At 40.3% G+C, this 27,557-nt stretch overlaps 1 protein-coding gene across 1 annotated transcript in view; it reads right to left on the bottom strand.

Moving 5' to 3' along the window:
* mink1 (misshapen-like kinase 1) overlaps positions 1-27,271 on the bottom strand; it is a 33,795-nt gene extending 6,524 nt beyond the window's left edge. The window contains exons 1-27 of the mRNA XM_041951982.1: positions 25,960-27,271; positions 20,977-21,042; positions 20,483-20,665; positions 20,283-20,393; positions 20,103-20,193; positions 19,861-19,991; positions 19,716-19,770; positions 17,663-17,741; positions 14,310-14,485; positions 14,089-14,158; positions 13,779-13,989; positions 10,512-10,619; positions 9,794-9,880; positions 7,272-7,448; positions 7,002-7,172; positions 6,422-6,580; positions 5,984-6,063; positions 5,766-5,869; positions 5,574-5,665; positions 4,612-4,763; positions 4,313-4,430; positions 2,773-2,889; positions 2,364-2,475; positions 1,890-2,039; positions 920-1,063; positions 361-495; positions 126-226 (exon numbers count right to left, since the gene is read on the bottom strand). Coding sequence (XP_041807916.1) covers positions 126-226; positions 361-495; positions 920-1,063; positions 1,890-2,039; positions 2,364-2,475; positions 2,773-2,889; positions 4,313-4,430; positions 4,612-4,763; positions 5,574-5,665; positions 5,766-5,869; positions 5,984-6,063; positions 6,422-6,580; positions 7,002-7,172; positions 7,272-7,448; positions 9,794-9,880; positions 10,512-10,619; positions 13,779-13,989; positions 14,089-14,158; positions 14,310-14,485; positions 17,663-17,741; positions 19,716-19,770; positions 19,861-19,991; positions 20,103-20,193; positions 20,283-20,393; positions 20,483-20,665; positions 20,977-21,042; positions 25,960-26,016 — 3,237 coding nt within the window. The 5' untranslated portion in view covers positions 26,017-27,271. The remainder of the gene's footprint in view (positions 1-125; positions 227-360; positions 496-919; positions 1,064-1,889; positions 2,040-2,363; positions 2,476-2,772; positions 2,890-4,312; positions 4,431-4,611; positions 4,764-5,573; positions 5,666-5,765; positions 5,870-5,983; positions 6,064-6,421; positions 6,581-7,001; positions 7,173-7,271; positions 7,449-9,793; positions 9,881-10,511; positions 10,620-13,778; positions 13,990-14,088; positions 14,159-14,309; positions 14,486-17,662; positions 17,742-19,715; positions 19,771-19,860; positions 19,992-20,102; positions 20,194-20,282; positions 20,394-20,482; positions 20,666-20,976; positions 21,043-25,959) is intronic.
* Between the last annotated feature and the right edge of the window lie 286 nt (positions 27,272-27,557).

The following is a 27,557-nucleotide window of genomic DNA, read 5'->3' as shown; positions in this document are numbered from 1 at the left end:
GATTACAAAGGAGTAGAGGGGTTTTGGGAGCAGAAAGTGAGGGTGAGAAGATAATCAACTTGAACGCTCATCTGGTTGACTGATCTCGCATATCTAATCCATCTTACAGGAAAGGGGAGACTTACCTTGAAGGCCATGAATTTGTGATAAGGTTTAGGCGCCCAAGCATACACTTCCACCGCATTCTTCAAAGCAATCACCAGGAACTTTATCCTCTCATATTTCACTAGACAGAACAACCACAAGGCCATCTGACATCAGATACTGGTTATCAATAATTCACTTGGCCAGATGCATTTATGAGAATTTATCCAGAGTAGATTAGACAGCAGTGATAATTAGCCATCATCTGTCACTCACCCACTTTGTAGTGCACACAGCCCTCCATCTCACCCACAGTGGTCCAGCCTTGCTTCTTCTCCACCTCTGGGTCATTGTGGAGGATCTTGTTCCTCAGCCAGGCCAGGTAGTAGACCCTCACCTTGTTTTTCTTGCCTAAACAGACACAATGGGAGATCAATTGCATAAGACCTTAACTTCAGTAATTATTTAAAAGCGTGTAAAACGATTCATTAAACCATCTTTCAGACAATATAGCTTACCATTAATTTCATATGAAAAATGTGTAAGACGTAAATATCTAATAAAATCATTATTCATCATCTGTATTAATACAGTAAATTCAATATTGATGTTTTCCAGTTTAGTACTCCTTCTGGCTTGACACCCTGATTAAAAAAAAAAAGGTATTTGAATTGCAAAGTCAAAATGCAGTGCAAAATAATCACTCTGAAGGCAGGAGCACAATTTGGCATGTAGTGTTTGGAATCCCATTAAAGACAGCAGTCTCATGCCAAAAGCACAGACAGCTTTAACCAACTGTAGTGAGAGCAGGCTGGCGATGAGCAGCAGTAATGACCTGATATGGTGATGAGCAGGTTGAGGCCCTCTAGGACGTCCATCTGTTGGAACCTGCGGGAGTTGATGAGGGGGTAAACCTTGCCCTGACCACTACGGTCCAGCAGCTTCAGACCGTTCTCTGTGCCCACCAACAGGTTCACACCTGGGGGCACACACAGGCACAAATAAATAATTTTTTTTTTCCATTTAGCATAAATTGATTGTAATTATCGCCTTTGATCTAGACATGGCTAAAAATGTTTTTGCAGTATAGCTGTGTTAACTCTGGTTATTTGACAACTGACAGCTTTCGTTTCCCATAATCATTTCCACATCACAACCTGCAGCAACTCTAATGCCATTTCATTTTATCTGATAGACACACCAAAAACCATAGCTTTAATGAATATGTGAAGGAACTGTGTGTGGCATTACCCACTGACTACTGTTATCTAAATTTGAAGAAGGGGAAAGGGGACTTTAAATGTCATATTTTTGAATTACACTTTTTAACAACGTATGCAGTTTGGCACATAAAAACAACTTTCAGATAACTTTTTCCACACAAGTGATCACCGAGGCATAAACAGCATTTGGGACTGTGGCCTCTGAGGCAGGAAGGAATTGATTTGATAAAAATAACTTTGATAATGAAAGCAGAGACATCATGTTCTCTCATGAAGAGTTATTAATGTCATACTAAGACTAATTGAAGGTACACTAGTGGCCTCAAATCTAATTTCCATGTTACAGGTTTTCAGTTTTGGTTGTATTTGTAACCACAGCCCTTCTGGAGCTGACATATTACTTCTATGTCAGGATGTTGACCGAGAGATAAGAAGGGTTAAAATAACTTTGTTCTGATGCAGCACAAAGGAGTCTGCCAACTCAAAATATCATCATGTCTGAGTAATAAATTAGTTTTAGGTATATAATTTTGCTCGGTGTTTATATTTTTTGCATGTATATTGTATTGAATCTGTTCTCACCCCAGAGAGCAGCACACAGGATCTCGGAGTTGAACCTCTTCTTGTACTTGCGGATCTCAGGTGTGTCATTGGGGGGCCGTGTGTTGGTGGGATTGACATTCACCATGGATCCTTTCCTCACCTCCATCTTCAGCTGTTCAAACCTGGAGCCTACACACAGAAGCAACAATGGCAATGGCTTAAAAGAGGAAGAAAAACACAGAACAGGAGAAAATGGTACAAGGTTTGGATCTAGACACAAATCTCCCATTCATCCTTTTTAAAGGGAAATTACAGTTTATTAACAAGTCACATATGTATAGAATGTATGTTTTAGTGTAGTAGAAAATATTCTCTCAGTCTCAAGCAAAAACTCTGCATAATTTTATTTCCCTTTGCACAAAAAATAATGTGAAAGGTTAAGGTAGTGAATACTTTTGCAATCAGCTGTAGCTCTCTTGAAGCAGATGCAAGGTTGAAAAGCTTCTGACTCACCAGTGACAGACATGTTATCCCCTGTACCTCCTGGTGACTGGTACATGCCCAGATCCACAAAGGTGGTGAAGGAGGACTTGCCAGATGCTTTAACCAAACCTCTGGACTGATACTAGTGGAACAGAGAAGGTGTATGAGTTGTACAGTGTTGTCTAATTCAACACTAAGTTGTGGAGACTTCAGTTTGCCAGACAACATGTGAAAAACTGATATTTTCTGTGCCTATGTGGCATTTAAACAGCAGTTCTAATGTCTGTATTTCTGAATTGTCCACTAGCAAGCTGAACTGATTGTCATGAAATTAACTGTGTTATGGGTGGGCTGTTCGGCTGGAATGATGGCAGATAAGGAACACATAAAAATAAAACAGGGATTTAGGACTGATATACTTAGCATCAGTAAAACTCACATCATAAACAGAGTCCTTCCCAGGGGAGGAGTGAGTGGCTGAATCAGTGGGGGAGTGAGAGGGTTGAACCACATCTGGCAAGTTAGTGTACCCATTATGGCTCCGCTTCTCTGGGGTCTTTCAGGTAAAAGAAAAGCATACACGCATGCACACGCACACGCACACACCTCCATGTATTACATAACGTCAATGACAGATCTAGGCTAATCTGCTGTACAGTTTGCTGGGAAGTGAACTCATTGGACTTTTTAAAGCAAGTTTGGTCACAACTGTTACCACAGCAACCACAACAAGTGAAGTAAAACTTATGGTAAAACCTGCTTTAAAAAGTCAAGTTCATGTTCTTAACACTGTTAGACCCAGCCACTAGTCATGTCTCTCACTTCACCAATGAGCCACAGTTAAATTACATGCAGCAGGATACTGTTCTGTTCAGTTACCATCGTCTAAATGACTCCAAATAGTTATCTAACTAGTCCAGGTTCTAGTTGCCGTGCCCAAATAAATGTCAGTGGATAGCTCCCAGCCTCATAACTTACAGCAAACACTGAACATGCAAGAGTTAGAATGTTTTACTGCCACATTAAGGAAAAAAGGGGAAACAAAAAATAAAGCACTTTTTGTATCATATCACTGTTCTAATATGATGGAGCAGAATTTCTGTGCTGTCATAAAGACAGGTTTGAAGACTTGCTTTTTTAAAAAAAAAAACAGATGGTATATTCACTGTATGTGTGAATGTAATCAAAATTTCCCTTTCTGTATGTACTGTATGATTGTCATTTTACTCATCATGTCAAATAAATCAACAACTCCACATCTTTCTCTGAAATTCAGCAGTGTAACTGTAGCTTGGCACAAACATTTGATGCTTATTGCATATTCAAATCCTTGCACACACACGAAACTATTGCACTTCAGTGAAGGTGACACTTCCCACATTCAATTAATCATGAGCCACCTGCAAGATGTATGCCGTCTGTCACTGAATCATATTGCTGTCTCTCCAAAAATCTTAGTCATGCTAACCTAACACAGGCTGGCTTTAGGCAGCATACAAAATAAAAAACAATATTCAGGTGCAGCATAACTGACACATACACATTTACAGATGATGATGAACAATAGGCTTGCAAAAGTTCTCATGGTCAACTTTGGTCTGTGTTCCTGTGAGCTACCCAGCAACACTACTTATTTATTGACAATGAACATGCAATACTGAGGATGTGGCTATATATGTGGCACTGTATTGTATGTCTTCCTAATGCCTTCCTGAGTGCTTGCTCATTCGTGGAAAGCACTGAATCTACAAAGATGCTCTTTGGCTTTGAGTGTGTGAAATTAAAACCTGGGTTATCGTTGACATTTTTTCTGCTATCAAACTTCATTATGGGTGCATGAAAAACAACTCATGTTGTCTTCATTTGGTCAGTTATAGCATCAAACAACAACACGGTAATATTCTTTCACATGTTTTGCTTTGATTTCTCCATCAAGTCACAATGCATTTTAAGCGTCATTACAGATACAGATGACTCACCCTCTGCACCAGCATAGTCTGATCCCCATAGCCTCCAGCTTGCTCTGCCTCTCCCCCCTCACCTTCATCTTCATGAACCACCATGGTGTTGACTGAGTCGGTGTCTACATCCCTGTGACTGAAATCAAAAGCAACAGAAGTCAAGGATAACATACCACCTCAAGCTTGACAATGGAAAAGAGAAGGGAGAGAAATGCAGTTTTACAGGAAATACTGAATACTTAATTGAAACTTAGGTTGACAAATAAAAACAATTCTTTGCCTTCTGAATTGTTAGTATTTGTAGGTATTAGTGTTACCGATCTGTGGGGCTTTCTTCCTCCTCTGCTCCCTCACCACTCTCACTCTCCTCACTGCTCTCGCTGCTCTCCGAAGAGGAGGAGTAATCATTGGCCTTGACTGGGGGCCTTGGCTGCTCCTCAGCACGCTCCTTGGCAAAGAGGCCATGGTCCTACACACAGATACACCACTGTTTACTTACTTTTCACTTCAAAAAAAATGTAAGCTATTAAAGAAAGCAGCAAATAATGAAACAATAATTTATGCAACACTACAGAATTTCCAAACACAGCTGAGCGCGAGGGGTGATGAGGTGATGGGCTCAGAATCCATCCCAATGTAAGTCCATACTCAAAACTCCCAATACTCTCAGAATTAAGCACCTGTCACCCAATGACTGTTTGGTATGATTTTGAAGCATGGCTACAATGCCTCTATTGATTGTATGATGTCCACATTGTAACAGAAAATATGCAAACACATCAAAAAGGGCTTTATGGAAAGAGAGTAAAAACATGACTTACCCAAAAAAAAAAACACAGAGCATGCAATTCAGTCTTTGTTCTACTGCTAATGGACGCAGAGAAAACTCATGCATGAGACTGAGCATTACACAACACACAAAGACAGTGATACTAACCTCCCCTATAGCTCGCTTGTAACTCTGCATTTTTGAGGTAAAGTCAACAAACAGGGATTTGAGAAGAGGAGAAACACGAAGGGAAACAGTTTACACTACATTAAGTGTAAAGGAAAGGTAATGTGAAGAGAAAACCTTCAGTTAGTACATTATATGTCAGTTTACAAAACAGGTGTGCTTGAGATCAAACTGAACATACTGCACACTCAGTATTCATAACTTCTTACATCTGAGCAATATTACGTATTGCATGCAACCCTTCAGCAATTTTAAAATAAGTATTATAAGTAGGGGATATTGGAGAGATAGCCAACATAATGTCTGTTTGAAAGAGCCACTTACAGCAGGGCGCCCCGGGCGGGAGGAGGTGCGAGACTCCCCTGGCTTATGACGACTATCATGGGAGAGAATGGGTGAATCCATTTTGGAGGAACCTGCAAATAGCAATGTTGTAGAGTGTAGTTATAATTCTAAAATCAGACTTACTGCAATGACAGTCTGCAGAGAAATAGCCTTGGGGAGGCAGGGACTCACTGAGGATGCGATGCCTCTCCAGAGAGCCAGTCTGGGGCAGATTGGATATGATGTTCATACTGTCTCCTCTCTCCCAGCGATCATTGCGGCTGAGATCTGGATTGCTGCCATAAGGATACATTAAAGAGTTATCCCAAGTTGCCATCAAAATCTAGCACAGATTAGGAGGCACTAATTTAGGGAAATATCTGATCAAATCATTTGGAAGTCTTCAGTACCTGGCTCTTACTGGATGCCTTATGCCAGAGGTGAGGTTGGTGTTGAGAGCTGTGGCAATAGACGCTGTCCTCTGGGGAATCTGAGGACAGCATTATCACAGTCGTACATTTACCAGTATTTTGCAAAAACAGTAGTGAGTGAGTCAGAGTGAAAATGTTTTTGTTTTAAACCCTAATGCCACCCAAGATTTGCCCTTTGCAGGTATTCAGTTTAATCCTCAACTGGTTAAGAGTTTTTACTTGTAAGCATGTGAGTAAAGGGTGAGATTTTAACCACAACAGGGTTTTTATTTCTTAAAACTGAGACCTTTCAATGTCTGTTTACTAACTGTCATTCAGCTAAAATGGTATATGTGCGTATTTGTGGGAGTGCAAGTTGGGGTTATGCTTGGGGTTTGTACAACGACTGCTGGGTGAAAACCAGCCACTAGATCTCACCTTGGGTGGGAGTTCAACATCTGGCAGGCGGATCCAGGGGCCACGATCTTCTCTGATTTGGTGTGCCTGTGGGGCTGGGGTTTCAGACGTGGGGTCTGAGTTTTGACGCACCAGCTCCCTAGAGTGGATAGGGCGGGGTGTGGGGGTAAGGGAAGGATCCTGGGTGGGGAAGGCGGACATGGTCTTAGTGGGCTGGTCACAGAGGGACTGAGAGCGAGGGACAGGGGCAGCATAAGGCTTCAGTGGAACCAAGTGAGCCATCTGGAACTGCAGAGGACAGGAGCAGTACACCAGGAGGGAGGAGGAAGGAAGAAAGCGCAAGACAGTTGGAGAAGCAGGCCGAGGTGGAGAAGAATGCAAGGTGTGTTTGTATTCCAAGGAGATTTTTAAGGTTTTGGTTTTTTAAAGTAATTACAAGGAGGTAGAGAGGGAAAGGAGAGAGAAGAAGAAAAAGAAGCCATAAATGAGGTAGCATAGACAATAAAGGGTGAAGCAGCTGAAGAATTAGGGGCAGCAAGACATAAGCGGTTGTATTTTCTTTTTTAATTTGACTGAATTTTAAACACTGGCAAACACCCACCTTTCCCTGCCCCCCCTGTGGTTCAACTGGCCTCTGCATTGGTGGGGTCTGAGCAGACTGGACCACTCCTGATTGGCTGATTGAGTCAGAGCGTGACTGGATGGCAGTGTCAGAGACAGTGGTGCAGATCTTGGGTGAGCCCTGTCTGTTTAGCTTACTTCGCTCCTCCACCTGAAAGAAGGACAAAAGTGAGAGAGGGTTGCTCAGTAGGCCGGTGTACAGCAGTTTGACTGTGATATATAATACTTCAAATGTAGGTAACATTGCTACCTCACGGGCCCATGTAGGTTTGTTGTTGGGCTCCAGGTTTTTGTTGTAGTGGTAGAGCTGGGGTTTCTTTTCTTGCTGCTGCTGCTGCAGAGACACCAGGTAGGCATGCTCCTGCTGCAGCTGCCTCTGCAGCCGCTCTGACTGACGCTGTTCCTCCAGCTGCTTCCGCTTATACTCCTGAGCAAAGAAACACACTGCAGTCATGCCGTTGCTTGCCTCAGACCGGACAACAGACAGATCGGGCAGGTCATAACCGAACCAACACGTGCAAAACAGCAATTCGGCATTCACTGAAACTGCAGGCAGAGGTTTGCATATTTAGCTGACCAGCAATGATTTCATCCACTGTTTTGGAAGATTTCATCATCTCTTGTGCACTTCTATTTTTAGTGCAGCAGTCAATTACCAACCCACATCAAAAGAATATTGATCGTGTGTGTAGCTAACCCTTTTTTGTGCTGTATATTAAACAGACAGTGTCCAAGTGAGTCATTTAACTTAATGCTTTTTCATTGTGAATTGTAGGCACAGGTCTCCCAGCCCTTTGATGGCTACTACGTTAATAAGGAAACAAGAAATTGCAGAAAAATGAAAACTCACATTGATTGATCACATTGCTTCTCACTAGAGCGGATGTTACACCCCGGAAAAGTTACATATTTTTTGTTAAATTGTTCTTTGTTCTTAACTACTTATATTTCAAATGGGAAAATGGGACACAAAGCAAAGCACTAGCAAAGCAATCTTCATTATGGTGCTTACATATGGCCCACATGGTCTGGGTAGAGAGTGAAAGCATGAGACTGCGGATACAAACAAGCAAAATATGGTTTCTCGAAAATAAACCACTGTGAGGATGCCTCACCCAGGTGCTTCTCTGTGTGGGAGGGGACTTTAGAGTAGACTGAGGACACAATGGAGGGATTACAGTACAGTACATCTCTCAGAGGGACCTTGAGTAAGCTCCTCTCTAAAAGGAGATAAAGCCTTCCTGCCCTGCTGCCACCATGACCCTGACACAGATATGCAACTACTGTACAACATGGATATATTCAATTTTAAGGAAAAGGTGTTTTGGTTTTTTAAAAGGAAGAATCCTCTACACATTTAAAACTGTTTTGATTCTTGTTTTACTTGATTACAATTACAATTATTTTCAGCTACAATAGGGATCACACAATTCTGATATTCCATCCAGAAGGAATATATGAAGGACATCTCAATAAAGCAAAACTAAAGACCCAATTCTCTTTTTGACCCTGTTCATACTTAATGACCATACGGTATGTAGATTTAGACCGACTTCTATTTGCACTGAATTGTGCCTGATTTCACACATCCTGCAGCAGCCCATCAAAGCCATCCAGCAGTGCCTTGTCTTTTGTTAGATTTCATTAGATTTTTAGTGGTGGTTTAGTTTAATCTGACTCACATTTTGCCTGCTACTATCTTCGTTATATCTAATGAAAGGCACTACAGGGAAGACTTTTACTGTGAAACAGCTGTAGAAACAGCTAAGTTTGCATTAACGAATTTGATTAAAATAACAGGATGAATGGAGTTCATTAAAAGCTGATGTGTTCGACACATGACAAAAACTGCAATAAATCTCAGGTCATGTTGGGGTGTTTGCAGCAGTCAAATTTTTTTTTTTATACAACTCATTCCTTTTGCTGTGGATGTGTATAGAACAACGTTTTTTTGGGGCCTATGTATGTCACATGATCCTGTAATACCAACTGTGGCTACTTCACCAGAACTGCCTCACATCACTGTTCCTAGGGGTTTGCGGTACACATCATCTCTGTTAATTGTTAATGGCACTGCACCCTTAAAATTAGTCCTTGGACCCTGCTCTGTGGCTGTGCTCTGGTCCCTATGAAGATATGCATATACATAGGGATTTGGTGTATGTGTTACCTAGGTGGGATGTATGAAAAACTAAAATCTGTATAGCTTCATACAAAAGTGAGGATTGGGCTCTTTCTCCCCCCAAAAAACAGGAATAAAGAGCTAATGCTATGGCTAAATCCAAATGACAGCAACTCCTATGCTCCACAGGAGGTAGCTCAACCAAAGATGTCTGGGTTGTTGCCATTCTTCCCATCAGTGTAAGCAAGGTACATTTGCACTATTACACTGTAATCTACCCAAAACTGCCCTAAAATCTAGGTCAGCACATGCCTTTACAAGACATGCAATATTGTGGGAGATGCACCCACACTATTTAAAATGTAGAGCATATCTACGTCAAGGAGCTGTAAATTGAGAACCTGGATCTGCTTTAGTTTGTTACAAGTGCAAGTAGAGCTGTTAGAATCTGATGTCATCTCAGCTGCTTTTTACTCCACCTAAAAGCATCCACCCCAAACACAAGCAGACATGTAACACTGCAGTGTCTGTTTTTACAAAAACACACACAGTATTTTCCTTTGCTGATGCAGTATTACTGATAGGATGACAGTGAAACCTCTGCAGTCAAAACAAGAAATTATAGAAGACTAGTAGTGAGGACTGGTTACCATAAGCAGTGCCTGCTCCTGAAGCAACTGCTGCTGAAGGATTTCTAACTGCCGCTGCTCTTCTTCTAATTTGTGTCTGATAAACTCCTGGGGAAAGGTAAGAAGGCAGGAATGATAGGCATTAAGGAGGGAAAAGAGAAACGAAAGTGTATGAGGGAGGGGTAGATAATAGGGGCAGATAACAGTTATGTAATGTAATTCCAGTAAACAACAGAAACTATGTGTTGATTTATAAAAAAAAAAAATCAACAACTCTAACACTGAATTTGTGTGACAAAACAAGCGCTGTCCCTGTTACGAAGCTGAAAAAGACACATAAAAGTTCACCATTCAAACAAAACATGATTGTCCACCACTACATTGAGATTGTGATAAATTACTACATTAAGAATAATTAAAATATTTAGCAGTACATTGTAATTGTTGCAAGGTACCATATTAAGATAAAATCAGTATTTGGCACAACAAGGTGATGGTGCTATGATGCCAGACTTTTGCGTTCCTCAGGGTAGACTGGAAACAGAGCAACAGAGACACAGAGAGCTCACCCACAGAAAACTCATCTCTGAATAAATACACTAATTTAGACCCTTGCTGCTATGGCAACCTACTCGTGGAATTTCACCACCAGAGCAACTTGCACAGTGTTGCCGGTGGACACACCCACACTTCACACTGATTGGCTCATTACAGCCCCGCGTCTCCTGTGGTTGGTTACCTGCTCCCTCTCAGCCAACCTTCTATCTTCCTCCCGTCTCATATCGTCAAGTCTCCGATGGGGACCTTTTTCTTGCTGCCTCACCATCTCTCGCTCTTTTCTCTGTTGCTGGGAGAGAAGGGTGACAGGAAAAAGAAAAATAAGCATAGAGGCTATGTTTGCACAGGGGAATTTATAACAGATAGCCTGCTTAAGAGCAAACCCTCCCTTGTTTTTTGTACAAAGAGCTGGAAAAAAAGAAATAAAGGGAGCAGGAGTGCAGGGTAGAGAATAGAGGCTATGAGTCATTCTCACAAACACACACACACACACACACACACACACACACACACACACACACACACACACACACACACACCTATTGCATCCTAATCATCTTCCGAGTGTGTGGCTTTGATTAAAACTCAAACTGACCACAGTTATTCACTTTTGGCATGGACCAGTGTTTAATCTGCTTTTTTTAGGAGACATTGAAGCAACATGGTCTGTTTTTGTGGTGAAATGAGTACCTCCCACTTGGTAGTGCCACAAAACACTCTGAGCTCTTTTGAGCTCCCTCAATTGTTGTTGGCACTTTACAGTTGAACAGAAGAGCCAGAGAATACAGACGAGGAGGTGGAGGTATATTAGAGGAGTTCCATCTTACTGCAGAAAAACACCTTACCAATGGCGCACAATGCTTATAATAACAATAGCAATATATAGTGCAATTATGTGTGCCTCATTTAAATCCCCCATAACTCCTCAAACATTTCAAAGCTGCTGGCACTTTGTCAGCCCACTAAAGAGCTGGGTTAGATAGGAACGTCTTTCAAAATCTTCAGCAACATACATAATCTTTATTTATATAACATCTAAAAGCATGTTGTAGAGTGTTACCTCAAGCCTAAAAATTAGATCACAGCTTAAACACAAAGTGGCTTGTAAGTAAACTTTTCTATATTTGTTTGATGCATGTGGTAACACAACACATAAAACAACCATCTGACTCCACCAGCCAAACACTATAATTGCTAATAAATACTAATGGCTACAGAGTGTGAGGCAGAGCTATTTGTCACTATGATAACACCTTCTTGTCAAATCTATATGGGATAGAACTTCAAACCAAGCTCAATTGCCTTCTGGAAGAAGATGACATGCTGTTACACATTAAGGGTTGGTTAAATATTGGCAAAATTTCAAGTATATATTTATTTATGTCCACTACTACAATATTTAACCAATATTTGTACAGTGCAAGGATCTTAATCACCAAAGTCAATGAGAACACATACTATTCTATACATTGGTGTGTTAACACTGTTAACAGCATTATATACAGACACTGTACAAACCAGCATGTGGAGTAAAGATTGTTGTGGGTAGAAAAGCTGTTAGCTGTAAGGATACGCTGATTATATTTCACATGTTGCATTTTCTTGTTAGCTGTGAATGTCATTTCTTGGTAACACTGTTTTTTTTATGGCTTTACTACAGCTAGCTTGTTAGCTGTCCTGCTTAAATTCTTCAGAGGGTAGACTGGAAGCCTTTAAAAAGACAGATTGTAAGAAATAGCATGCATATAGTTTCTATACATGTTTAGCAGTCAAATAAACACACACACTCCAGGGCTGGTTTACAGCCTCAAAACAGGCGGATTAGTGGTCTTAGTGCAGAGAAAACCTGAATCTTAAACCACTAATACAACTCACTAATCTTCATACTCCTTAAGGGCGAACCTTCCTTTTCACAGTTACTATGAATTTTGCAAACTTCCTATTTACAAAACATGTCATTCTGGCTGAATGTTTGCAATACAATGTGTTGTTGATGTAATACTTGTGTTGCAAGAGCTGAACTTTCTTTCATTTTGAATACTTTCACTCTATTCTGCACTGTTAACTTATTTGTTTAATTATGAATGTTAGTGAACAAAATGTTGAAAACGTAGTGGGGCTGGTGAGGGTGACCTGAGTTTCGGTTGAGTACTTGCAACTACCTGTTTACATCATGGAGGCTTTGAGTTGGTGACAATTGGATAGGTAAAGCATACTGGTGTGTTTTACATGTAGTGCACAGGCCTCATTTCCAAATTTCAAAATCTAAGCTATCTAAACATTGTTACTCTTACATGTTGCTTTATTTTATTATGTATAATTTGGGTTATTGTTCATAGATATACAATCAGGCTATCACATAACAAAAAATTAGTAGTGCCCACAAAGACAAATGTAAAAAGACAGATATGCTCTGCACATATGACCAAAGCAAACAGTGGCAAACCAAATACTGAGCTGAAGACTGAAGACTTGATAAAAGCCAAATAACAAGTCAAGAGAAGGTACTTAAAAGCCTGAAGGATAGGACAAGAACAGACACATCATAGACAAGCAGACAAATATGCTGGTTGCTTGGTCAACTTTTGCTTTGAAATAAAAATCTACTGTTGTGCTGCATTATGTATTACTATCATAACCCTTTGGTAAAATGTGCAGGATTACAATTAATTACAAAATCAAGGTCAATGGTGGAAATAAGGTCCAGGATGCCATTGCTCTATTCCTGACCAAACCAGATAGGTTTGTATTTTATCAAAGTATTACAGTGGATCAAAAACAACACCAGACAACAAAAAGACAGACCATGATAAGAAACGTGCGGGTGGCACTTCATTTCAAAGTCCAATTGCTGACACTCCATCATCATCCTTAAAACACTAACACCTTAAACTACTTTTGGTAAATTGAGGATAAATATTGCTCACAGCTGGGGAGCTTTCTAATCCTTCTTTCTAGTGTTGTAGTTTTCATCACCATTTTAGCAGGCACTAGACCTCAAACCTTGGGTGCAGTATTGCCATAATGCAATACATATTGGAGTGCTGTTGTTGGAAAGTGTTTTATGAAAAAATTACAGTAGCCACTACACAGAAAGATAATTACAATAAACGCAAGAAAAATATCTTGGATTTGATTTGACATTTTGGGAAATATGCTTCATGCTAATTATTGCAAAGAATTAGATGAAAAGATTGAAACCAATCTCATGTCTGAGAGAGTGTTGGTGGGAGTATTTTACTACTTTCGACAGAGCAAGGCTAGCCGTTTACCCCTGGTCCAAGTCTTTACCCTAAACTAAGATAAACCTGGTTCTAGCTTCATATTTAGTATACATATAGGAGAGTAGCATCATTCCTCATCTACCTCTTGGAAAGAAAGCAAACAAGTGCGCTTGTCATGTCAAGCTATTAAATCAAAAAGTACCAATTCCCCAGTCAATTATTACCTCTTCGAGTCGGCGACGCTGTTCCTTCTGCTCTTCAATGCGTTTCTGTCGGTCATGCAACAGTTGCCTCTTGTGTTCCTCAGGGTCCCTACGCTGAGCAGCCAGTTGGGCCTGCTGCCTCTTGTGAGCCTCTGAGCGCTCTTTGTTCTCCTGCTGCAGACGCTGGAAGTCCCGCCTCAGGGTGGACTCACCGGGCACATTGAGGATTGAACTGATGATGATGGAGATGATTTTGGAGACAATCATTCACGCAGGAGGACACAAGACAAGGATTTATACAACTTTGACAGAGATGGCACATTGCAATTACCTTGACTCTCTGTCATCTCCACGGTTTTCATCCTCTTCATCACTACCACTGTACTCATACTCTGTCTCTTCTATAAGAAAAATCCGAATAAAGAGAAGCCAAACATTAGATGAAAAAACATTGTGGCATATTAACCACAGTACACTGCTAATCACTGTTTGTGAAGAAACAACGTAGGCTGGGTCACACCCATTGAGGCTCTTTCTATCTCATTTGCTTACCTTTCTCTCCTCTTTTCTTGCGCGTGCGGTCAATATGGTCTTTGAGCTGGATTCGGACCTGGCGCTCGGTGGGCTGGTCCCTGATGAAGGAATGCTTGAGCAGCTGCTCTGTGGATGGTCTGCTGGGATACGTCTTCACGAGACAGCCCTCTATAAAGTCAATGAATTTTTTGGACCTGGGAGGAAGAGGGAGGTTAGAGGATGATAAACTAACCAACATGCTTGACATACTGAGGACCACATCCAGTTTTAGAAGAAAAATTGACCACTGGAGAAAGTAGAGATGAACTCATGGTGGCCACTAGACAGTTTACACTTTGCTTGATGGTGAGGGCCACTACAGGACACACACTGTTTCTAATGTTGATACTGACAGTGACAAGACAAATGCACTGCACAGGGGTTTAATTGAAGAATTTGAAATCAGATACATTCTTGATCCTTCAACTTGGCCTTGACCTCCACCATATTCGCAACACAACAATGCAGAAATATGAGGCCACCTTGCAACTTGACAGAGACTCGACAGTGGATGCACTGAAAGCAAGCACTAAAATGCTCAGCAGCGTCTTTTGTGTATAACTTGGGCCAAACAGTAAATACAATCAATCCAGATTTTTACTCCAACATCAACAGGGTGGTTAAATTCTCTGCCTTTGAGCTGTGCAGCATGTGGGAGGGGATTCTCAAATCTCAACATAATAACAACCAAGTACAGATCTCATTTGTCACATATACGTCTTCAGCCCTGATGCACATTCACGTGTCCTATCCTTCAGGCGTGCGAGGATGACTGCATTTGTTAAGACCACACCATGGGTGAGTAACAAACACTATCTCCTGGAACTCACCTGAAAACCTGGTGAAAAAACTTATGTGCACCCCTGTCTATGATAACCATGCAACGCATAATACCAGTTTAAGGTCAATAATGTTCAAACATGGCAACCAAGACTTGTTGAGTTCTTGTTATTGTATATACATCCCTACATTCCTTACTTATGTTTTTGTATTTGCATAATCGTTCAAGGTACACAATATTGGCTGACAGCATCTTAAAGATTAGAATTACAAAAGAAACAATGCATCCTGAATGCAGGAGGACCATAAACTCTACTAAGTGGGTCCATTAACGAGTCGCAGAAAACTAATTTGGAACAAAAAAATCATTAAAAAAGGGTAGGAGAAAGAATATGACAAATTAGTTTAAATGCCTTCAGCTACTTGTCTTGCTCACATCATATTTGTCTCAATAGTGGGGCAAATTAATGGCCTCTCACACTTTGAAATCTGAGTGAGGGATAGCTAACCCAAATGTCTTTCCTTATCGAGGGGCAACTACACCCAAAGTAAACTGAAGCACAGTATCTGCTTTGAGCAATCCCAATTTTTCCTGTAATTTTGCATCCCTTGTTGTACAAGCAGCATTCTTTCCATTCAGTGCTGTTCTCATTAAGTGTGTTTATATGCACTTAACCTGGTTGTTGCTGCTCTGCAGTAACCTCTTTTCTCAAACATCAAGTAAACAGAGCAACCACAGTGCATGTAAATGTACTGTCCAGCCATGACCTGATTTCTCCTACTTGGGCATTTCTTTGGTATGTTTGTTGGATTTAGCTTTCTAGTTATTGCAGAACTTATTTCAATTTGATACAAAGAGATAACCATCAAATGCTAGTCTGATGCACTACTGACAAATATTTCCATGTAATTTGACAGGGAAAAAACACTGGAACATAACTTATCTACTATGCAATGTACGGCACAGTACCAGACAGTGAGAATTTTACATTCTTCCATTGTTTTACAGTCCAATGTCTGTCCAGATTCATATATGTAGTTAAGACTTTGAAGGAATTAAAAAAAAAAGGTTCAAGAAAAGTGTATTTTTTGGCGAAATGGAAGTTTTTGATGTGTATGATTCTACCGAATAACATCGAGTGAGAAACCTGCTGTCTTTACTTAGAGACTTTTTTTTTTACAAGCTCAATATCAGCAAAACCAACGAGCCTGTGATGGACTACAATGCTTCAAATATGGATACTGTAGCTAAACATTGTAAAAAGTGGATGCTTCACACACATCTTCAACCAGGCAGCACAGAAGTTTAAAGGTGGAAACCAAAGATTAGCATCACCAATTCAATATCTGACCAAATGTGAAATATGGTCACAATCTGCCTTCTGTTCCTGAGTTATGGTGTTGAATAATGGCCAGAAAAGTGTTGTTGCAGAGCATTATGATTTTTGACCTTCTGGATATGAAATGTCATCACTTGCTTATTTTATCGTATAAGACATTTGTGTGAATTATGTCATCATAAGTGTTTCCGTTCTTGAGTTATGGTAAAAATGTTGACCTTTGACCACCAACTTCCAATCAGTTTATCCTTGAGTCTGACTGGATGTTTGTGCCAATCTGAAAACATAATGTCTTTGGCCATTGCTGGTGTGGAGGCATAATAATATCAATGTGTTTTTTAAATGTACTGTTCATAGTTTCGAATGAAGAAAATTAAGTCTCTGGCTCTGTCGTCTAGAGGGGCATGTTGGTGTCTATATTTGATGCACAGCTGCTGGCAGGTTGCCAGAGTGCCTGTGCTACACCGTAGGAAACGAGTGACAAAGTAAACAAACTTATGCTGTTGCTACATTACATGGGCTAACAGTGTGTTGTAAGTAGTATTGAAGAGTAAGGACCACACCAGCATCTAACTGGACTGAAGTGGCATTTGCAAGTATATTCATATCCCATTTAATATGCTGCAGCTATACAGCTAATTAGCTATCTAGCCTGAAAACCAACATTAGCAGTGCACTTTCACCAGTGAATGTTTGTTTGGTGGCACTTTCAACAAGCTAAGGTGCAGAACAAGATGTGCGCTCATGTTTGTAGGTTTGCTATCTCTCTCAATGTAACCGTCTGCTCTGCCTATAGTAGAACACTAATTTTACTGCTTTATGCAAGATTTGATTGGCCGTATCAAAATAAGGTTTTCATCTATGCAGATGGATATCGGAACAGTATTCCTTCAAGTTAATGCAAAACTAGGGGGCGCCATCATGAAACAAAAAAAAATATTAATGTAAATTTCTCTCTTTTGGTAAAAAGATTTTTTCTCAAAGGCGGGACAAGTGATTCGCAGAGTAGATATGTAGGTGTGCTGTAGCAAACAAAAAAAAATCAGTTTTAATTTAACTGCAGTTGGAATCAGCAACTTTCTCTTCAACTTGCCTTTGGAAACATGTTAATACACAAATGTAAGATCATGTGAAGGGAGCATGTAAAGTGTCTAGGATATATGCAAATAAGACTTGGAACTCAAGGAGATAGCAGGATGGTTGATAACTCACCATTTTTTGGATTTAAGTTTAGGAGGGGGATTCCTGGGAATCAGGAAGAGGGCTCTCATCGGGTGCATGTCACACAAGGCTACAGAAACAAAGGAGATGGTGAGACTTCTTAGGTATTATTAAACCTTCCTACCCATGCTGAGCACTGAAGGATAAAGAAGGAAAAAGGAACATCAAAATACATTTTATGTTAGACACAATATCATATATTCCCACACATGGTAGTTTGTAATACTCTCCACCATTACACAAATTCTTTGTATCCTCAAACATGGTTACAGCTGCTGTTATCCAATATTTCCTGGTGCCCCAGGCTTATTGTTACACTGAATGTAAGAGCAAGGCCTGTGAGTCATTGTGTTCCCAGCGTAGGTAGGCAGCTAAACCTGACTGGTTAGCTTTACACTTTGACAGTAAATAGGCTTTCGTAACGCAGTCTTTTGGACATATGCAACGTGACTGAGACAGCCAGACAAGAGGGAAATTTCATTTCAGCATTTGAAGGACCACATTAAAAGCAGAGGAATCACACTTTTACTGATGTGTGCTTCACATAACGTGCATGTTTAACATGTATACTAATAATGTTTAAGTAAAGGTGAGGTTAAGGTTAAGTGAGGTTTGAATGACTTATTTTCATTTAAAAGGAATGGACCACCCACTGACAGGATGTTGGCGGTTTTGTCAACATCCTGTCACTGGAAATGATCAGAGTTACATGCTAATGTCTCATTTCGTGTTTTATTAAATACCTTGAATGAATTGTTCTGTTTGTTTAGACTTTAAGCTAATCAATTGTACACACAGTCCAAACAATTTTATTTGCGGTACTGACAGCTCTTTGTTTTCTTTTCAGTATTCATGGACCTTGGGAGAGCAAACAGAAGAGATATAGACAGCGTCTATAACACAGCAAGTGAACAGAATTCTCAAAAGTGTGTGAAATGATAAATAATTCATATGTTCAAAAACAATTCAACAGTAAGCATACTGTGCAACCATAAACAATGTTATATGGAAAGGTAGGGCATAGGGTTCTTTATATTTTCAAGAAAAACATCAAAAACAGTGTTGCACTTACATTTTTAGCCAAAAAAATGCCATTCTGAGAATGCGGAAACAAAACTTTTAGGAAAATCTATCCTATGCCCTTCCTTAAAATCAATATAAATAAGAAATGAATGTATTACTGTATGCAATGGCTTAAAGTTTCCACATTTTACTGCAAGTTTTATAGTGGACTGGCTGGCTTTCTAACTACTTCATCATAATGTCTCATACTCTGCAGATGCATCATTCTGCACAGTGAAATAACAAAAAGCAAAAGTTTTAAAATATTTGAGTGGAGGAAGAATTTAAATTTGACTTTTATTTTATTCGACAGAGCTCACTTTGTCCCCAGCTCAAAAATTAGCCATAAGCAGCTGTAAAATTCAGACAGTGAAGACACATTTTGGAACAATGCAGAGCTCATAAGACAGCCCCACATTGCAAGTGTTTTTTGCTACTACTTTAATGTCCAATGCAATACTGAGTAAGTTCATGGTAAAGTGTGTAAGTCAATTCTTTCTGAAGGTAGGGTTGTAATAGTTGCATTATAAACAACCACCAAAGGGTAAAATGTAGCAGGATACCAAGCTGGAAGTTACTCTAGCTGAGCCGCTGTTTAACATGTACATTCTTTACCACAGCTCAGGTAATTTATTTTGTGAACATTTTTGCTGCTTCTCTTCAGTGAAATTTCCTTTGCTTCTTAGTCAGGTTTGACACCAAATCTCAATGCAGACACATCTCCTTGCTAAGCAGACCAGAGAGACCTGTGCAATCAGCCTCCACATGCCAACTGCCAGCTCACGACTACACTACCTTGATTACAGTGAGTCAGCTGTCCATCCGAAGGCACAGACAACAAGGCCCCATATGCAAGACAAGACTCATTCATGAGGTCTTTTAGAATGGGCTTTGAGACAATGACAAATGATCTATTGCTGAGTACATAGAAAGGCATTATATAACCAAGAATGGGTTAAAACAAAAAAAAAGGCGCACTTACGAGGAGCTCCCTCTGCCATCTCAATGGCTGTGATCCCCAAGGACCAGATATCACTCTGCAAAATACACAAGGGACCAGGTCAGCCTCCATCTTTCATATGATCTCACAGCATAGTGCTCACAAACAAATGCAGTGCTGTGGTTACCCTGTAGTCATAGGTGGAGTCAGGGTTCTCATCACAGGCAATAACCTCAGGTGCCATCCAGTAAGGTGTGCCAATGAAGGTGTTTCTACGCCCAACAGTCCTGTCCAACTGAGCACTCACTCCAAAATCAACTGAATGTGGACAAAAGAATCAGAAGAAAAGAAAGGATGTGAGACAATGTGGGATAGCATGTGACTACTTTTGCAACATACTGGCAAAAAAATACAAGGTATTCAACATACCAAGTTTGACCTCTGCATTCTCTGTTAGGAGCACGTTCTGGCCCTTGATGTCTCTGTGAATAACTTTATGGGCATGGAGGTGAGAAAGGCCCTGCGCACAGACAGAGAAGACAAAATTGGTCAGTAAGGAGTGACCTTTGCTACAGACTTGCTTTGACTAGTGTGGCTGCAATTTCTCACCCTTAAGATCTCTCTGCAGATGTAAGCAATCCAGTCCTCCTTCAGAGAGCTGCCCTTAGTGTTTTTCACGAGGTCTGTCACTGATCCCGCCCCACAAAACTCCATCACCAGCTACATACAGACAAACATGAACCTCGTGAGCACAATTCATGAGACATGCTGCTGTAAAAAGATCAGATCAGGTAAAAGGGTAGACAGACCCAAAGTTGGTCATCATGTCCTGGTGGACTCTTCTTGACAAAGGCACCGTAGTACGTGGCTATGTTGCGGTGGTGGCTGTATTTCTTCAGCATGTTGATTTCTGCTTTGATCTCCTCTTCTTCCTCCTCTGTAACATCCATCACCTTGATAGCAGCCAGCTGGCCCGTCTTCACGTGACGGCCCTGATTCAAGAACAATTTGGATCATTGTAACAGTCGTCAGCAAGTTTTAAAAGGATCTTGGACTCTGTGTTTTTGAAACTCTGAATTTTGCCCATTAAGTGTGGATAACTGTTTCATAACATAATTTCACTGTTCTTATTTTACATTTTCTTCTACTGAAGTCCCTTGTCTTTCTGTCACATGTGAAAATTTACCAACATGGCAGTAAGATAAATCTGCTGCGATCTGAGAAATGAATTCCCAGAACATAGAACAAAGAGCAGGCATTAGTGTGGTCTTTGTAGGCACACTTGAGCCTGCCCATGTCTCACCTTGTACACCTGCCCATATGTCCCATTGCCGACAACCTCAACGAGCTCAAAGATTCCTGCTGGATCCTATGGGAGACACAGCAGATTTATAAATCATACAACATGGAGACAGAGTAGAGTCAGATACAACAGGCCATTCATGTTTTCTGCCTTGGTGTGCCACATCAGCTTAACATTTTCAAGATACCAGCATGTCAAGAAAACTCTCAAATCATTTTGCCTTTTTTGCAGATTTGGGAGCAAAATTAAAAAGACTATACCCATAGCACAACACATTTATTTTGGTTTTAAGTGGGTGAAGGTTGCTTTGTTCTTTTTTGAATCCTACACATCCACACTACAATGTCGACCCTTAGTGGAAGTCATATTTCATGTTGTTACACTCATGTTTCTTCAGTTAAGAGTTGCCCCTCACTACTAAAATCCTACTAAGCTGCACCTGTTCAGTAACTGCTGCAATCTGGCTTCAATTATGTTGGCACAAAGGCCGAATTAAAACAGGTCTGAATATAAAAAACACTATTGAGGACACAAAATAAAACCAGGTCAACATAATTTTAAGTAAATTTGCAGTGATTTTAATTTCACGTCGAAACCATTTAACAGACACAGTACTTTGTATGACAAACACTTGCACTGAGAATTGTTTTCCTGTGCAAAAGAAGTGAACCTGTGTACCTTGATTAAAGTGAGCACAGCTATAGATCTATAGACTCCATCAAGAACACTCACATAAATGCACAAAAAACACAAACTGGCCTCAGTAGAATAGAAATTACACATAAAAACAAGAAAAAGCAACCTCAATGGTTTCTACTGTGGACACTAAAAACAATTTAAATCCAATCCAATTCCATTTTTCCATATAAATCATCTGAACTCCCACTCATATACTCACTATCCACCCACAAGACTTAACATGTAGGAAACACACAAGGAGACACACTAAATATTGATAGTACATTAGATATGTACAAAAATGGATTCTGAAAATGTGGACAGGACTTCTGGCCTTTTCCTGATTTGTTCATTCTAAATTTCAAAGCACTGAACACATATTTCAATAATAAGGAGTAGGTTGCTTTGACTTAATCATGCAACCCCCTCCCCCAAGAGACAAGGGAAAATGACAAGCAGTTCCACTTTCATGCAATTTCAATATGGCTTTAAGATGTGTGGGTGGTGAGACTGCTGCTTTGGGTTTAGAATGTACAGCATGACCTATCCTGCTTTCATCTGTTTCCAATGATCAAAAAGGAGGGGAAAATTCCTTTGAGTCAAGGAACATTGATGTGAAATAACATATCGGTATATATATATATATATATATATATATGTGTGTGTGTGTGTGTATGTGTGCAAAAAGATTGTGTGAAAGATTTGGCTTTTGATGCAAATGCTCATATGATGAAATAAACATACTGGCCAGATTTTGAGGGATGTTCTGCACAAGGACACAAAAGAGGGGGGACCATGACGTCAAATGGAAGGCAAGAGAATGATGGTATGAAGAGAATAATGTAATGATAGAGTGGGTGGCAAGGCAGGGGCGGTAGATTCACCCACGTCCAGCGCAGAGAGTGGGATGAGAGGAATGAAGTGATAGAAGGGGAAGGGTACAGTTATGCTCGAGGAGTAGCACCACCAGCACAGCATCAGCAGTCATAACAAATTGTCGGCAATGATTGCAAAAAAAGGCAAGGAAGCAGTAAAACTACTGAAGGAGAAATCTACAGGCAGCCTGCTTAAATCATAGAAGTGGCAGCGCTGATAAGTCTAGAGGACATCATGCTGCCATGTTAATGTGTAAACTCAATATATTAGAGAACCTCAGGGAACAATGCAATGAATTTTCCCTAATGTCAAGTTGCGTCCAACTTGCCTGTCAGTACAATGACGTATGAACTCTAAAAGAGTACCATGGGGAAGCTGACCACACATTTCCTGCAGGGGTGTCAACTTAGCTGACAGAGGAAGCCTTTCAAAATAGCCTGTCCTATCTGTGGTTACACAGCTGCAACAATTGTCAAAATCAAACATTTTGCATTTCCTGAATATCATTCAAGACAAGGTTTTCTAGTTTACTTCAGGTTTTTTTAGGTGCCTACCCAAATAATTACATTTTGAGCTGTGCAATCTTTTACGAACACTAAAGCTTAACGTTGGAATCCCACAGTTTGCACATCTCAGTTGGGGATGAACAATGTTCAGATTTTTTAATGCATCAAGAGCACCATTATTGGACTATGCTACTGTTATGGGCCTGGTGTCAGTAAACAAACCATAGTTTATGTTCAGTGACTGAACTGAATTGGCTACATTGCATCCATCCAAAATAGTATTGTCAAATGTTGGTGAATATTTTGGATTTTAATATCCAATGTGTAATTTTTACTGGTGTTCACAATAAAGTTGTGTGCAAACAAATCATAGTCTGAGTTTTTCTTAACATTATAACATTCATTTTTGCTCACACTAATGTCAGGATATTTTTTCCAAACAAAGCAAGCATAGACAGTTTCACTGTAATGAAATAAAACCACAACACTAAATTAGTTTCATTTACAGAGAGCTGTTTTTTATCAATAATCAGCATCCAACATTCTCATCACTCTCTGAAAGCTTTTGTTCGAAATTGAAAGAAATCACAGAAGTTACTTTCCACTAGGTTTAAAGTAAAAACAAAACAAGTGAAATTCAGCAGACATCTTCGTTGGAGTATGGCCTTGTCACTTTTTGTTTTCTTAAGTCCTAAAAGCGTAACTTATTATGCCACCTGAAATCAACACAGTGGTGCAGGTGGCTTGATTTTATCCAATTCTACTGACACGAGAAATAAGCGTTTCTGCGTCAGATTGTGTTGTTGCCTGTGTACGGCGGACTGTCGTTACAGGTCCTTCTGCACTCTGTAGCAAGCAAATTTCATGAAAAATGCTATGATTGAGCCACTCAAAGGTTACCTGCTGAGTTTTTATCCTTTAGTAGGGCTGTGGAGTGAGTCCCATCTTGTTTATCTCCAGAACACGCAAAAGGACGCACATGCACAAATGTAGGTGACATAGTAGTTTGACACTATTCCACTTATCAACAAGTGACACCCAAGACATGCTGTAATGCACCAAAAAAGGCAGAGAAGAAGACTGCTACCTAATAAGGATGGATGTAAACAACACTGGACTTAAATTCAGAAAATTGCCTTTGCAAATGTTTTACAATGAAGGAAATGCATTCAACACATTTGTTAGTGCTCAAGGATAAGCATAATGGGTTCTGCTGTGTAACATTGAACTTAAACATTACTTTAGTTTGTAAATATTCAGTTCACACATTTATGATTATAAAAACAGTTTCACACACTAGTGGTAGCTGGCAATGTTAATTTTAGCATTGAAACTTTAGTTCATTTCATATTATCCACAATTTTTAGAGTACTTCTAATGAAAATTATAAAACAAACTCATATAATATGGACAATTTTATCATTTTGCCATTATATATAAAAATGTATTATAATTAACTTGGGATTTTTAAAAATGAGATGAGATTTGGAAGGTGAGCCCCTTTTAAGTCAGGGAAAGAGGTAATACAGACCCAACAAACCAGGATTTGGATAAACTACTCCTGATCTCCTGTTAAGCCTCACAAATCTGTTAAAGCTACACCACAGTGCTGCAGAGTTTCCTGATATTTTTGGAGGGCACAGGGAATTTGACTTTTGCTGTTGCATATTTTTTGGAATACCTTGTATTTTCTGATATGTTTTTAATGTCAACAGCAGTTTTTTTAATGGTGATTTCCCCGACAATATTCATTTTGGTGGGGGTTTTTTCATGGAGTAACCACCAAGAGGAAAAGTTTTTACAGTGGCATCAGGACCTTATATTGCCAGATGTAAATTTTGAGTAACCGTTTTGTCATTTTAAATCTAGAAAAGAGGTTTAAAAAGAGCACATAAACTAAAAGTGAAAACTATGGTTCTGTTTAAAAGCTGTACCTAAGAGGGGGAGACGTGACTATAATCTATTCAAAAAAGCAGTGACTGAATGCATAAAATATTTCTTTATAATGCTAATAGGGGTGCTGCAAAAAAATATATATATTTATATTTTTGACACCTTTGAGATAGAGAAATACATCAAAGGGGAGTATCAGAGCTGTGATCTTCATTCAGAAACTGCACGCTTTTCCAACACTTGGGAATAGTGGTAAGTAGGTTTGTGTTTTCTAACTCACTTAATTTCTCACCTGGCAAAGTGATTCTAATGTTAGAGGAGAGTGGCTACAAAAGCCAGCCGGATTGTCAGGACTGGGGCTTACAAGGTGGACCACTGAAAACACCAGGGAAATAAGTCCAGAAAACAGTCTGGTTTGTTGATTTCTTGCATAAATATACAACACCAGGTCCAAAATTCACAAGGTTACTTGGAGCATTTGCCATTCCATTTGGGATCAATGTCAGACCCCAATATGGAAAAGCACCTCTAAAACAACAATAATTTTGTTGTTTGTACAAGCAGTCTCAGAGGTCATTACTGGTAGTTGAAAACAGAAAATAGCCTGATCATTAAACCATGTAAATGTTCATCATGGCTGCTGCATGTGATGAACAATCACAAAGTGTATCAGGTGCTGAGTGTTACAGCCCTGGAGAAAGGAGCAGCCATGATTTTATGTTTTTAGTTATTAACAAACCAATCACGAAAAGTTGTCAGGACTGAAGATCTTGGTTCTTTATTAGATGAAGAAATCAGGAAATATCTTTGATGGCAATCTGTAATACTGAAACAGCCCAGCTGCCTATAGAAATAGCAGGCGGAGGGATGTTTATCCCACCTCAACTTTGTTGCGTGGGTGTTAAATGGTCGTGCTTGTGTCAGAGGCAAGCTGACACTTCAGTTCATATGACAACATCGAAGGAGTCCGTCTGCCATAATTTTACATGAATAAAGTGCAGCACACTTATCTTGTAATAACAATACTCACCCTCAGAGCTGCGAGGTCTATGTCATCCAGGCTTCGTGTGGGGGCGTTTTCAGACATAGCTGGCGAAACTTGGGTTAGCTAACAAGTTAGCCAGTTATTTGATAAGAAGTACTCGCGGAAATTTAAAGTGGCAGCAGGAACGAGCTCAAAAGGGCTTATCTACAGACAAAATATGACAAACGGGCTATCCACTATGCCGAAACTGTAGCGGAACAACAAGGTAGTACTTCAGGTTAGATTAGCAAACACATCGCAGATAGAGCTGCCACAGACGCACCCAGCTGGCTAGCTCACGTCAACTCTGGCCGAGAGCTATGTTATCCGCAGTTGTTTTACAGAAACGCCGGTTGCAATTCCTGACCAAAACACGTTCAACTTAAAATAAGAGATTTCAACAAACTGTTAACGTCACCGCTAGCCGGCCATCGGTACCGTTCTAACGACTGCCAGGTCTTCAATGCGATGCACCTCCACTGTTGTTGAACACCTTGCTGCGTTCATTTTGACAAGACGCCGCGTTTCTGCTGCTGTACAACATCCCAGCAAATGTAATCTTAACAAAATAATGCGCGTCGCCGAAAAACAACTACCAGATTTTTTTTGGTGTGCCACTGAAACATTCCCTGTCAGGCTGATAAAGTATAAAATAACATTTACGGCTTAGCAACGATGTGGTTGTTTTTAATGAGAACGCAACGTCTGATGTGATGGCGTCCGGGTCCGTCCGCACCGCACCAGAACCGACCGTCAGGCTGTCATTATTTGCCTTGAATATATGTCCTCCAAGATTGTTACTGTAGGATAACTGCGGAAAATAAAAATAATGGCCTCGTTTGAAATGCGATTCTTAGCGACTGCAGTTGTTAAACTTGTTACCACGACTTAAAATATTCCTCAATTTCGGACAGGGCGCACGGTAATCCGAATACCGAGTCAGGTGCGCGTGATCAATAACGTTAACTGACTAGCTAACGCAGCTAAGCTAGCGGGCTAAATAGTCTTTTCATGAATAAACTTTCCGTCTTCATCCATTTTCTGTGTTGACAGTCGCGCCTAGCACTGCCAACCTTCCGGGGAAAACACAGGCAGACAGACAGGCACTATGTTCTCGCCAGCCACCGTAATACTTGTAAGCTGGGGCCCTCGACTATTTAAACTTAGACGATGCTTTCGTTCTCCAGCGTCCAAATTGTATGAACGAAGTTGTAGTCCAGCGCTAGAGACACGGTGCAATTTCAAACTGCAGCTTCCAGCCAAACTTGTTATTTCGCCATGTTTTGCTTCCCAAGTCGCCCTCCCTCTGCCAGCCTTGATGTAGTCTTGCGGGGTTGTACTGACGATTGGCTGCACATAACACTCCTCAAGTGTTTTCGCCTCTTGGAGGGCTACGGTGCTTCATCAGGGACAAATTACCTGAAAAATTACAGTGGCCCTTAACGCACGCGACCGCCTCTGTCTGAGCAGACAGCTGAGGTCATCCTCAGACGTGCCTGTCCTGCACTGGCCTAGATGGTCACGCACACACACACCCCCCAAAAATGAGGTAAAGTTAAATTCTGCTCGGTAACAAAAACACACTTTAGTATGACATTCTTTTG

This window comes from Chelmon rostratus, chromosome 14 (genome assembly GCF_017976325.1).
Source record: "Chelmon rostratus isolate fCheRos1 chromosome 14, fCheRos1.pri, whole genome shotgun sequence".
In the NCBI taxonomy this organism is placed as follows: domain Eukaryota; kingdom Metazoa; phylum Chordata; class Actinopteri; order Chaetodontiformes; family Chaetodontidae; genus Chelmon; species Chelmon rostratus.
This window is presented reverse-complemented; position numbering and strand designations above follow the sequence as displayed.